Below are 13,155 nucleotides of genomic sequence, written 5' to 3'. Positions count from 1 at the left end.
TTAGTGAGGAAGTAAAGGAAGTTAATTTAGATGGTTTTCAAAAACTTAAGCTTGGCTTCAAGGGATGGAGAGAGATTAGAGGTTTGTTTGATGGGAAAGTCAGGTTCAGGGAAGAAAATGGACTTCTCTTCCTCCTCCTCTTCCTTATTTTCTCCTCCTCCTCCTCCTTCTCCTCTTCCTTTCTCCTCCGCTCTCCTCCTGTCTCCTCCTCTTCTCTCCTCCTTCTCTCTTCTTCTTCTTCTTATTAGTGAAGATATTTATAATATCCTTGGCTGAAAGGTTGCAGTGAAGCAGGAGAGACTGAAAATAGGAGTACTTTGAAAGGACCCACACGCTCCTCGCCTCTACTCCTCCCTTAGTAGGAGTGAAGAGCAGATGCCACCACTATCTGCCTTAAAACCAACTAACCTCAATAAACTTCTCCCTCCTTATGGCAATCACCAGACAAAGCCCAGGGCTTCCAGGTCACCCCTTATCCAGTGACCCTCACCTCCATAGCTTCGGTGGCTTTTTTATCAGTAAGGCCTTCCCCCCTCCCCAGGCCTTGTCCTCTCTGTCCCTCTCCCCTCCATTATTTCTCTTCATAGCACTTATCCCTAACTGACATATATTCACTTATTTTATCATGACTTTTCGGTCCCTAATAAAAAGTAAGTTCTAGTTCTTAGAACAGTGTCTGGCACATAGTAGAGGCTCAACAGATATTTATTGAATGATGCACATGAAGCGAGAAGGTGGAGAAAATTGATAGGGCAGGATTCCCAAGCAGAGGTTGGGAAACTTTTTCTGTAAAGGACCAGATGGTAAATAATTTAAATTTTGCTGACCCCAAACAGTCTCTGTCACATATTCTTCCTTGTTGTTTTTTTAAAAAATAATCCTTTAAAAATGTATAGGACATTCTTAGCTCATAGGCTGTAAAAAAACAAGCTACAAACCTGACTGTAGGTTGTCAGCCACCATGAGAGAAGGTCAGGGAAGCAGGATGAAAAGCACAGATGAAGACGTTAGCTCTGAAAAAGAAAAAGGAAAAAGTCTTCCTCTGAAGACCTCCCTAAAGGAAATGAGAAGAACATTTGAGGTAAAGAACAGATGAGTGAGAGAGTTCGTGTCAGTGGCATCAGCCTCCTAGAGAGCAGGGAAGTGAGTTCTATAACTGGTGATAAACACACGAAGAATAGGAAAGTTTTGAAAGAACAGGGTGACTAATCAAACAGAGATGAACAAGAAGATTGATAAGGAACACAGGATTCAGCCAAAGTTGGACAACATGAATCTGTGGTGTGTTCTGGAAGACTAGGGAAAAATGGGAAAAGGTAAATCCTGAGAATTCTAGCTTGTGGGGCTTAAAAGTGATGCTGCACAAAATTCTAAAGATAGTTGGCCTAGCATACTAGTTCAGAATAATATTAGGTTTTCCTTATACTCGTTTTTGATAAAATTACTTTTAGAAACAGCAAAGAAATATGAGCTAATTTGTGAATGATAACATCAACAATTAACTTTTATTAAGGGCCTAAGCTATTTATTAATGGCTAAGCTACAGCCGTGATCTCATTTAATCATATTATATAGGTTGTAGCATTATCTCTGATTTACAGATGAGGAAACTGAAGCTTAGAGAAGTTATAAAACTGACCCGAAAGCACACAAGGTTCTTAAGTGACAGAACTTAGATGAACCCAATCAAGTCTGTCTGACACCCAGTCTGTGGTCTTCACTTGCCATGATAGGGTGCTGACTAAAGAACTGCTATCAGTGTGGAAGCAGGTCTCTAGTGACAAGTCCTGTCCTCAGTCTGTCTTGTTCAGCATGTTTATAATGCTTTAGATGAGGACGTAGATAGTGTACCTATCAAATTTTCTAGTAATGTGGAACCAGGAAGAATAGGGAACACGTTAGATAACAGAATGAGAATACACGATTATCTCAAATTGGAACTGTTCACCAGAGAAGAAATGCAACAGATAAGAATACAATCCTTAGCTTAGGTCCAAAACAACTGCCCAAGTGCTCTGTGTCTTAGCTGTGGGGTGTGTAGGGAGGAAAAATGCTTAAAAGGTTGTAGTCACTTCACCTTAAGAACTGTGGTGAACTATGGCTTGTCCAGAGTAAATAGAATAGGGAAGCTATTCCGGACCACTTCTTCTGAGGAACCATTAAAGAAGTTGATAGACTCTTAGAGAAAAAAACTTGGTGGTGATGGGGGTAGGGGGAGAAAAGAGTGTCTTGAGATGTTTCTGAAAGTTTCCACAGACGATAAGTTAGACTTATTTTCCGTGACTTTTGTGGTCCGAACTACAAATAATAAGTGGGGATTACAGGGACTTAGAGTTTGACTCAGTATGAGAAATAACTTCCCCCAAATTACACTTGTTCAAAATTGTAATTGGTTGCATTGGGAATTAATGTGTCCCCTATTGCTGGATGTGTTTTAAACTGAGACTGAACAATCATTTATTAGAGCTTACTCTAGATGACTCTAAAGTCCCTGCTAAACTGAGTTTTTGCCTCTGAACATGTCAGATGAATAAAGCGTTTTTATACTATTTTTCAAAAAAGTAAACTTCTCAGCTTTCTTCTGTACTGTGTTTGCAACCTGATTTAGTCCAGTGTTAGATATATGGTGGTGTATATATCACAGAACTTCTGTTTTGAACCTAAGCTGTACAATTCTAATTTTTCACTTAGAGTGTGGCAAGATGTTTAGCACACCTAGTTAGGCTTCTATTATTTCTTTGAATTGGATGTGTATTTTACTTGTGTATAATTCTTGCCAAAGATTACACTGAATTTACACTATATTCCTGCCAATATTTTTTCTAAACCACATCCTATGATATAATTTTTAGCAAGTTTACAAAGGAATCCATCTATGCTAGAGGAGCCTTGAAATGCCCACTTGTCTTTTAATGTATCAGATTCTAGTATACAGGATGAAGTTATTTCAGGAAGGACATAATCTATTGGCTTTCTGTGCCCATTAGAATTAGTTCTTAAACTTAATTCTGTGATCTCCCTTGTTCTGTGTTTGTCCTGTTTTTGCAACATATAATCAGGTTTTTAATTATTCAACATTATTATCAATAGAAAGTTAACTGGATATATATTGAAAATCTCTAGTTTGCTTTTCTAAAAGTATTAAAAAGCATGTCTTTTTGTTAGTTACCATCACTAAGTCTTTATGACATTCATGAACAAAGTTAAAGCAAAAATAGGAAACTTTTCTCTTTTTGGTTTTAATCCTCTAAAGTTTATCTAAATAATTCAGTGGGTATAGTAATTGAAAAGAAATAATTTTTTATTTTTTTAGGTGTAATCCCTTTTCATGGATTTTCAATGTATGGTAAGTTGGGCTTTAAAATGTTCACTGTCTTCATTACACTTTAGAAAATTAAACATGAAGATCACCTACCACTTAAGTTATCGTGAACATTTTTAAACATGGAGTTTAATATTTGTTTATATGTCCACTTAAAAAATTTAAATAAAGAGTCATATAATTGCTCAGATGATGATTGCTTGACAAATCAGAATTCGAACATACTGTGAAAGCGATTCTGTGGTTTACCATTTTCTAATGCAATGAAAACTAGAGAAATACGTTAATAATATTTAGATCTAGTAGGTGTAAAATGAGGTTGCTGAAATTCCTGAACTAATTCTCATAAATCTTTTTAAAAAATAATGTCAGAAAGAATGAGAGGGGAGTGACAATACCAAGTTTGAGTTTATGATTTCTCCAGACTTCTGGCATGCACAGCAACAGCTACGTTGAAGCATTCAGTCACCCTGGGGTACACAGGAAAAATGCAGGTGCAGGCTGGAGAGCCCTGAGTGCCTTTCTGGCCCCAGTGTCACTGAATGAAGAAGCAAGAAGCTAATAAAGATTAGCAAGAGGAGGAATGCTCTATACCTTAATGCCGCTTAATTTTTAAATTTTCATATGTAACATAGGAATTTGTTGAAGATTGTTGTCCCCAGTATTGCTACCTAACCCCCCAACCTTAAGACTAAACAGAAATACTTTAATGTTTTAATTTAAATAAAGTAAAAAGAATCAGCAATAAATTAACACTTTTCTTTGTAAAAATCTCTTCAGTGTTCAACATCAGACAGTTATGGTGAATGACGTAATATAAAACTTTTAAAACCAGCACACAGTGAAAAGGATTCAGAGTACCTAGTAACTGTGCGTTATGCTGCCCCTGATGATGTGCTCACGGGCTTGAGTTCTAAGGCACTCTGCTTTATTCTCTTGAGCAACCCAAATTTCCTAACGTAATGCATACTGTTATAGTAACCTTCCAGCATATTTCTCTTTTATAAATATGTGAGGTATTTAACATGGAAAACCTAAAAAAGTTATAAAGAGATATATATATAAAAGAATATAGGGGCCGGGCCTGTGGCCGAGTGGTTAAGTTTGTGCTCTCCACTTCAGTGGCCCAGGATTTCGCTGGTTCGGATCCTGGGCACAGACATGGCACCGCTCATCAAGCCATGCTGAGGCGGCATCCCACATGCCACAACTAGAAGGACCCACAACTAAAAAGAAATATACAACTATATACTGGGGGGATTTGGGGAGAAAAAGTAGAAAAAAAAAAAAGGAAGATTGGCAACAGTTGTTAGCTCAGGTGCCAATTAAAAATATAGATATATAAATTTTTACCTCTACTAATACAATGTTAGGCCTTTTATCCTTCTATTTCTGTAATTCCAACCAAGAATTTTTCAGCTAAACAGTTTTTAAGAGGTGTAATTGAGTGATTTGGAGGACAGTTAATGATGTCATGAAAGTTTAAATCTTTTAACAATTCTCAGGGTACAAATTACATCATTGACTCCTGCCTGCTCACATTTCTGGTTGTTTAAATAGGCTAAAGCTTATACACACCAGGAGAAAATGTTCACTAAGGAAGTGGATGATACTAAATGTTTGATACAGAGTTTATTGTACTATTTTAGAAAAATACGATAAGCATCCACAAATACTTTAGCAGCAACCACTTATTTAGAACCAGTATACTAGAATAATCATAAATCATCCCCAAAGAACTCTGATTAGTACTTTACCACTATTTTTAGTTACTTTACTTCTTTAAAATTATAACACCTCTTTTAAAAATTGATTCAAAACTTCTCTCTAAATTAAACTAGCCTTTCCCTCTCCCATTTATGCAGATTAATGAAATTTTATTGTAGGTGTGGTATATTAAGATTTCATAAATAGGGGCCGGCCCGGTGGCGCAGCGGTTAAGTGTGCACATTCCGCTTTGGCAGCCTGGGGTTCACTGGTTCGGATCCCGGGTGCGGACATGGCACCGCTTGGCAAGCCATGCTGTGGTAGGCGTCCCACATATAAAAAAAGTAGAGGAAGATGGGCATGGATGTTAGCTCAGGGACAGTCTTCCTCAGCAAAAAGAGGAGGATTGGAAGCAGTTAGCTCAGGGCTAATCTTCCTCAAAAAAAAAAAAAAAAGATTTCATAAATAGATTCCTATAGTATAGGTAAAAAGATAATGAATTAATTCATTTTTATGAAAGAACCAAATAGGGAAAGATGCTTAAAATAGTAAATAAAGTCATGTAGAAGATTTTTCGCATATGATATATAATGGACTAAAGCTTTTCCGTTTCATAGCTATATAAGAGAACTCAACATAAACAATTGTGGTATCTTGAATAATAAATTATTTTAAACATTTTGTATTAGGTATGTTTGTAGAAAAGTGCTGATTTTAAAATTCTCCTTTTTATTCCTTCACTGGGAATGGTCATTAATGATTACTGAACCCATAAAATCTTTAGATGCAGATCATAGGTTTTTACATATCAATAACTTAAAAAATTAGGAGACAAAATATGCATCATTAAAACAATTAAATAAATTCCAAATCTCCACTTTGAGTTTATAATAATACTGTAATTTGTGCCACATTGCTTTTTCTTAGGTTGTTGCAATTAGAACATGAGTTAAATTCTTTTTAAATATATAGAGTACCTTAATTTGGGCTATTCTAATAAGTACCAATTTATTTTGATAGTAAAATTAGTTTTGAAGTGAAAGGGCATGCCTGTCAGTTTTTAAACATGTATATAATATTAATTTTTCTATAAATATAAAAGTAGTTTTTTGTATGTATTTAGATATTTCCCCCTAAAATTGATTTGTCTCTCTTTTGCCCTCAAGAAAAAGTGAAATTTCTCACTTGCAGTGCTAGTTTTTGATGATTTATTCATCAGTAATACTGTGCACCACCATTTATCCCAGATAATTGAATTTTTGTCCTTGTAAGACGTTAAAATTTTCTATCATTTTTCCTTTCACTTTGTCAAAAAGAAGTCAGCGGAGCTGGCTCCTAGGTTGCCCTGCTGCTTACTGTTTCCCGCCTTCAGGGCTTTACTACCATTCTAGAGCCTGAGAACTTCTTAACCTTTCCAATTTAGGTCATAGTTAAAATGACCCAATGAGTAAGTCATTTTTCATTAAAATTAATATTTAGGTACTGTAGTTTTATGTCTGCATTATAAATGTGTTTATGCTGCCTACAATCCTTGAGGCTTTAAAGGTTGGAAAGCATGACCGTGTTTATCAGTGCAGAATGACCACATCGTCAGGTCAGCATCTGAGATTAGGACTTTCTGACATTCGGCTGTGGCATGTCTGGTTGAGATGACCCCCCTTGCTTAACTGCCAAGAACTGGGTGCAAAAGAAAACTTAAATCAACATTTATTAGAGAAATAAATCCTCTACCCAAGTTAAGTCAGTGAAAACTGTATTGATACATACTGATATACCAATATAGACCAATAGTCTAAACTGTTAATCAGAATTTTTATTTTCCAATTAATTTAGTTGAAAACCCTATGATTCTAAAAGCTGCTCATAAATTATCTTATATTTTATTTACCTGACTTCCAAAATTAAAAATTCTGGGGCAGCCCCGTGGCCAAGTTGCTTAAGTTCGCATGCTCTGCTTCAGTGGCCCAGGGTTTCAATGGTTTGGATCCTGGGTATGGACGTGGCACCACTCATCAAGCCATGCTGAGGTGGCATCCCACATGCCACAGCTAAAAATACACAACTATGTACTGGAGGGCTTTGGGGAGAAAAAGGAAAAATAAAATCTTAAAAAAAAAAGTTAAATTGAATTGAATTAAAAATTTTGAAAAGTTGTGTGGATCCTGTCTGGAACAAAGTAAAAATGAATTTCCTGATTGTCACTTTCTTACGACTTCAATTTTTTAAAAAGGACACTTGACTTTATGTAGTTTTTAAAGTTTACTTTGAATTTTTAATGTCCCTGTATAATTTCATTGTGTCATTCTTATTCTCCTGCTAAGTTGGGATTATAATAGTTTATAATTTACTTCTTTCTTTATAATTTTTAATGACTTTGAAGTTTTTACATGTGCATAATTCCCTTTTCAACATGAAAAATAATATATAAATATGGTTTTAAACATGTCTGTGAATGAATATTATTACTATAAAATATCGATTTATTCTTTCATGTCATAAACTTATTTTTAAAATTTTAGTGGTTCTGCAATATTATCAATTACTTCTTTTATTCTTTCAGTTGCACCACTTTGTTTTCTATACCATGAACCTTCCAAATTGTATCAGATATTCCGTGAGATGTATGTGCGTTTTTTCTTCAGACTCCATTCCATCTCTTCTCATCCTTCTGTAAGTTCATAAAAAATTGGATCAAATCAGACTCTAACCTGTCCTTTCTTTAAGAAGTAGTCTCCTACTCCATTATTTTACTTACCTGACTTCCAAAATTAAAATTATATTATCAATTAATGTATCAATTATATATCAATTAAATTATAAAGCAATAAATTTTAATTTGTGATGTCAAGCAACATGTTTCTATGAGATAAATGAAAGAGAAGAAGAAATTGATATTTAAATATTTTTGTAACAATGCGAGAGGAAAAAGTCTTTTATCCATTGCATTTAAATTATCTTTTACATGTTAAAAGAAAAAACATAGGAATGTCTGTGTTATTCTCTTTGACAAGAAGGCCTGCGTTCTTTGAAAGCTGATTTCCTGTCTGTGAAATGAGGTTAATAATGTGTTTCTATAGTGCTGTAGAGAAGTCCACAAAGCACCTGGGTCGTACTTGGCTCATGGCAGGTGTTCAGTAAATAAATGGCTGCTATTTTTGTTGTGTTTGTTATGATTATCATTATCATAGCTCTTCTTTGTTAATGAAAATCAAACATTTATTTATCAGTTATTTTTCAATTTCATACTTAGCTAATTATCAGTTATCATACTAGGTATTTTCTTTATGTTTATTCTATAGATAGTTCCTTTGGCCTCAGTGTGAAAGTCAAAGAGAAGAATATTGGGAGTTGAACATTTTTATCTGTTTTATTTTGACTGGTCATTTATCGTATCTTTTGTTTTTTCCCCACTGAGCCTTGTTAAAAGTAGTGTTTATTTTATTTAAGTTATACTTTTTCCACCTCTCGGCCTGCTTTGGTCTACTTGTGGGGAACGTGACTGACTCTCCAGAAGAAACATTAGTTGGAATGTGTTGGGGTACCAAATTTCCCCAAAGAATAGACTCTGTCGCTGTTGCTAAATTAAATGGCTGTTCTTTATCTTTCTGGTTTAATCCTGTGCATTCCTATTCCACCTTCTTCTGTCTCCAGCTTTGCTCTCATACATTGCTAGGGTAAGCTGGCAAATAACGGAAATCTAGGATGTCACAGATGAACAAATGAAGTTATCTTGGGTTTCTTCTCTCTGAGACAACTTAATGTAGTGGTTCTCTTACTTTAGTGTTTACTCTAGGATAATGAGAAATCTATTAATAATTCTCATTTCTAAGGCCTCATTCTTAGCATCAGATTTCTAACTCTTGTATTTTTGTCCCATTTTATGCTTCAGAGTTTTTTTAACTGGCTGCCTAATATACACCCATGGTGTTTTCCCTGTGCGGAGAGCACTGACGCTGACCCTGAGAAGCCCTGGATATTCCTTCTCTATCTCCAGGCTGACCCTGAGGTGTCGTTTTTCAGCTAATTGGTTGGGCCAGCCCTGCCTCTGCCCTTTCTTTATTCAGTGGAATAAAGACTTACAGGCGGTCATCTCCTTTTCTGGCTTGCAGCCAGACTGAACTTTTTGGAAGCATGACAGCCTTTTTCTTTAGAAACTCACAAAGAGGATTAAAACTTCCTTACAAAGATCAACCCTGAGGAATGCTGAGCTGCAAGAAAGACTTTATTCACAGTTGTCGAGTAATAAACACACTTGAAAAACCATCTGCTTAAATCACTTACTTCTTGTACTCTACAAATAATGCCCTTTTAAAAAAGTAGATTTCAGTAAAAAAAAAAAAATATATATATATATATATATCTTTATACTAAGTAATCAAACATTCTTGTTTGATAACTTCCTAACGCAAATTTCAAGCAGACAGCAGTCAGTCTTTCCCTGGGGATGGATATCAAAGAAAGAGTGAAAAAAGCAGGAAATATTTTCCCTGTTGGGTGAGGCAGCTGAAAGGGAAGGGACTTATGGAGGAGAAAGTAAAGGGTGTGGTGATAGCACCAGAGAAATACTGGAAACTGGAATGCATCCAGAAAAAACTAATTTTGCTGGGCCTAAGTGATAATATGTGGCTTACAATGTTGCAGGTTTTCTATAAAATGATGTTTTCCTTGGACTCTGAATATTACATACCAGGTTATGTGGGAGGCCTATTGTGTTAAAAAGGAAGCTCCTTAGCATACCTGTACGAGTGGGTGTCCATAAAGAGGGATAAAATTTATCTTTAAACACAGCGTTAGAGATCACTAGTGCATTTCCTGTTTTTGACTCTTAAATAATATAAAAAATTTTTATGTCAATAATCTTTTTCTCATTTCCGTTTGAATAATTTGTTGGCAGAGTTCATTTTTAAATACTAAAATAATGTATTTCTCTTGTGATTTATTGTTGTATCCAGGGTATTGTGTCACTCTGTTTGCTGTTTGAAACTCTTCTTCAAACTTATCTCCCCCAACTCTTTTATCACCTACGAGAAATTGGGGCTCAGCCGTGAGTATTTTTCTCTCCTAAGTGAAGAATAGTTTAACATCATTGACATCTTTTGTTCATCATTGTAAAGCAGTTGCAAAGATGCGGTAATTCTTCAGAGAAATTAAACTAAGTTTCCCCAATAAAACAACAATTATCAAGTAGTAGATTGTAACTCTATATTGTGCCAAAAATTCTTAGAAGAATTACCAGAATCCTAATAAGTTCTTATTTGCTAGGATTTTTGTGCCTGGCACAAGAATCATCAAAATGAACTAATTTCTTTTCATAATGAAAGGTGTTGGCCAAAACTGAGGCAAAAATTTGTGGAAACAAATGATACCTGAGAAATGTGATACTACTACTGAAATTAAGTCAGTTTAGGCTAAATTTATCAGAGAACAACTTACGAAACCTATCTAGGTTAAAATTTGCTGTCTTTTGTTAAAGGAAACTGGATCAATTACCTACCAATACACTGTACACTGTGATTTTTCCTTTCAAAAGTTTGAATATTTGTTCCTTGTTCTCAGTATGAATGATGGGTGAATATGTAGGATAACTTTCTTTTTTAAATAACAATGTCTAAGGCCACAGAAGTTTTCCAAATGACTTATCAATGTTTTGTTACTGTCTTCCCCTCGGTGCAGCTGTAGGAGAGGAAGGAATTTTCTCTACCCTCTCGGTTCTTCTGCCTACTGTAAGAATTAAATTGACCTGAGATAGATTAATAGGAGAAAATCAAATTTAATTAATTTTGTACATATGGAAACCCCACCTACATGAGAGAGTCAGAAACCCCACATACATGAGAAGTTCGGAGACAAAGTGAGGTATCTATGCAATCTTGTGCTAAGGAATGGGGTAGGAGCCTGAGGCTTCAGAGGGCAGGGGGGTAATTCATGAATGATAAGAAGAGCACATGTTCACTAAGTAGAGGTTTGTCCTATCCTACAGATAGATCAAAAAAAAGTTATTTCTGGTAATTACTCTCCTTATAGGCAAGGCCCTTAATTTAAATTCCTCAAGGGAGAGGTCAAAGTTTCCTCTGAGCCCACAGGGCCTTGATTGCCTTCAGCTCAAAATACTCCACATGCCGAAGTGGCACATCTTGGGGCGGCCTGTTCTAAATCCCTTCACAACCATTTTCCCCTATTGAGGAGGGTATATTTGAAAGAAATGTTAACTCATTGAGGACACAAAAGGAGTTAATGGACGATAGAACAGTTTAGTATTCTATCGTCCATTAACTCCTTTTGTGACAGTTTAGTATTTGTCTTCTCCACATTTGAATCCACAGCAGATGGGTGGCTGGATGGATGAGTGGGTGAGTTTAAGAGACAGACCCAGATTCAAATTCTGTCTCCAGTAAACTGTATAATCCAGGTAAAGTTATTTAATTTATCTAAGCCTCAATTTTTTTTCTTTAAATCAAGATAATTCAATTTCCTCGTTTAAAATCAAGAAAATTCCTACCTCATGGTGTTGTTTCAAGATTGAATAATGTTGTATATATTCTTTCTATAAAGCACCATTGAATTTCAGACATCTTAGATCTTAGAAATGCCATTTATAAAATACTTCATATCATCCATTGATAATACCAAGCTGATATTCTTTCCTTTGTAGCCATTAAAAAACAGGATTCTGTTAATGCTTAAAATTATAAAACAAGAATGTGGCAGAAATATTTTATATTGCACGAAAGTCTTTTTTTCCTTAAACTTATGGTAAATTGACCTCTTTCTTACTATTCTAAAATGAATATTTGAATATAACTATGCTTTTCTTTACTAGGATGAAGACATTTAGTATATTGCTAGATACCAAAATCTTGATATTTTTTCTAGCCTATTTATACCCTTTAATGATTAAAAGGAACAAATTTATTTCAATGACTTATGATAAACATTAAAATTCTTATGTAAGAGAAAGCATAAAAATTCAGTTGTCAAGCTACAAATAAATTTTTAAGAGCCTTTCATGAATTAAAACTGATGCTGTTGGAAGGTTTTTGATTTAGAATTTAATTTCTTTAATAAATATAGGACTATTCAGATTATCATTTTCATCTTGAGTAAGCTTTGGTACTTTGTGCATTTCATCTAAGTTACATTTATGGACATAAGGTTAGTCATAGTATTCTCTAATTATTATTAATTAGCCTTTTCATATCCATAGAATCAAAATGACATCACCTCTTTCATTCCTGAGATTGATATTTGTATCTTCCCTCTTTTTTCTTGATTATTCTGACTAGAGATTAGTTTTATTCTTCTTTGAAAGAACCAGCTTTTGGTTTCATTGATTTTCTCTGTTGTTTTTCTGTTTTCAATTTCATTGATTTATACCATTATATTTATTATTTCCTTTCTTATATTTGCTTTAGGTTTATTTTGCTCTTGTCTTTCTCTACTTGTTCAAGTTGAAATTTAGATCATTGATTTGAAACCTTTCTTTTTTTCTAATATAAGCAATAATGTTATAAATTGCCCTCGAAGCACCACTTTACCTCCACTCAACAAATTTTAATATGTTGTGTTTCCCTTTCATTCAATTCAAAGTGTTTCTTAATTTCTCCTGTGACTTCCTTTGAACATGGTTTATATAGAAATATGTTGCTTAATTTCCAAATATTTAGAAAGATATGATATCTTTCTGTTCTTGGTTTCTATTTGAATTCTCTTGCAGTTAGACAACATGCTTCCTAAGATTTCAGTTCTTTTAAATTTGTTGAGGTTTGTTATATGATCAGAATATGATCCATCTTGGTAAATATTTCATGTGCACTTGAAAAGAATTCATATTCTGCCAGTATTGGGTAGAGTATTCTATAAATGACAGTGAAGTCAAGTTTGTTGATTTGTTCAAGCCCTCTGTACACTTGTTAATTTTCTGTGTATTTTTGATTGTTGAGAAAGAAATGTTAGTGTCTCTAATTATATTGTGAATCTGTCTATTTCTTCATTTATTGCTTTATGTATTTTTACCTCATGTATTTTAAGCTTTCTTTTTAGGAGAATTTATCTCTTTATCATTATGTAATGTCTTTATTCCTGGTAATAAATCTACTACGCCTGATATAGTTGTTCCAGCTTTCTTT

At 34.5% G+C, this 13,155-nt stretch overlaps 1 protein-coding gene across 5 annotated transcripts in view; it reads left to right on the top strand.

Annotated features, from left to right (window-relative positions):
* Positions 1–13,155, top strand: part of TBC1D19 (TBC1 domain family member 19) — a 140,733-nt gene that overhangs the window by 118,142 nt on the left and 9,436 nt on the right. For 4 of the 5 annotated variants that reach the window (XM_046657312.1, XM_046657310.1, XM_046657314.1 and 1 more), the window contains 3 exons: positions 3,314–3,346; positions 7,590–7,699; positions 9,982–10,073. In XM_046657312.1, the coding sequence (XP_046513268.1) occupies positions 3,314–3,346; positions 7,590–7,699; positions 9,982–10,073 (235 nt within the window). The remainder of the gene's footprint in view (positions 1–3,313; positions 3,347–7,589; positions 7,700–9,981; positions 10,074–13,155) is intronic. The other variant, XM_046657311.1, reaches the window with a different exon arrangement.

The sequence above is a fragment of the Equus quagga genome, chromosome 3, assembly GCF_021613505.1.
Source record: "Equus quagga isolate Etosha38 chromosome 3, UCLA_HA_Equagga_1.0, whole genome shotgun sequence".
In the NCBI taxonomy this organism is placed as follows: Eukaryota; Metazoa; Chordata; class Mammalia; order Perissodactyla; family Equidae; genus Equus; species Equus quagga.
The sequence above is the reverse complement of the archived record's forward strand: the minus strand, read 5'-3'. Positions and strand labels throughout refer to the sequence as shown.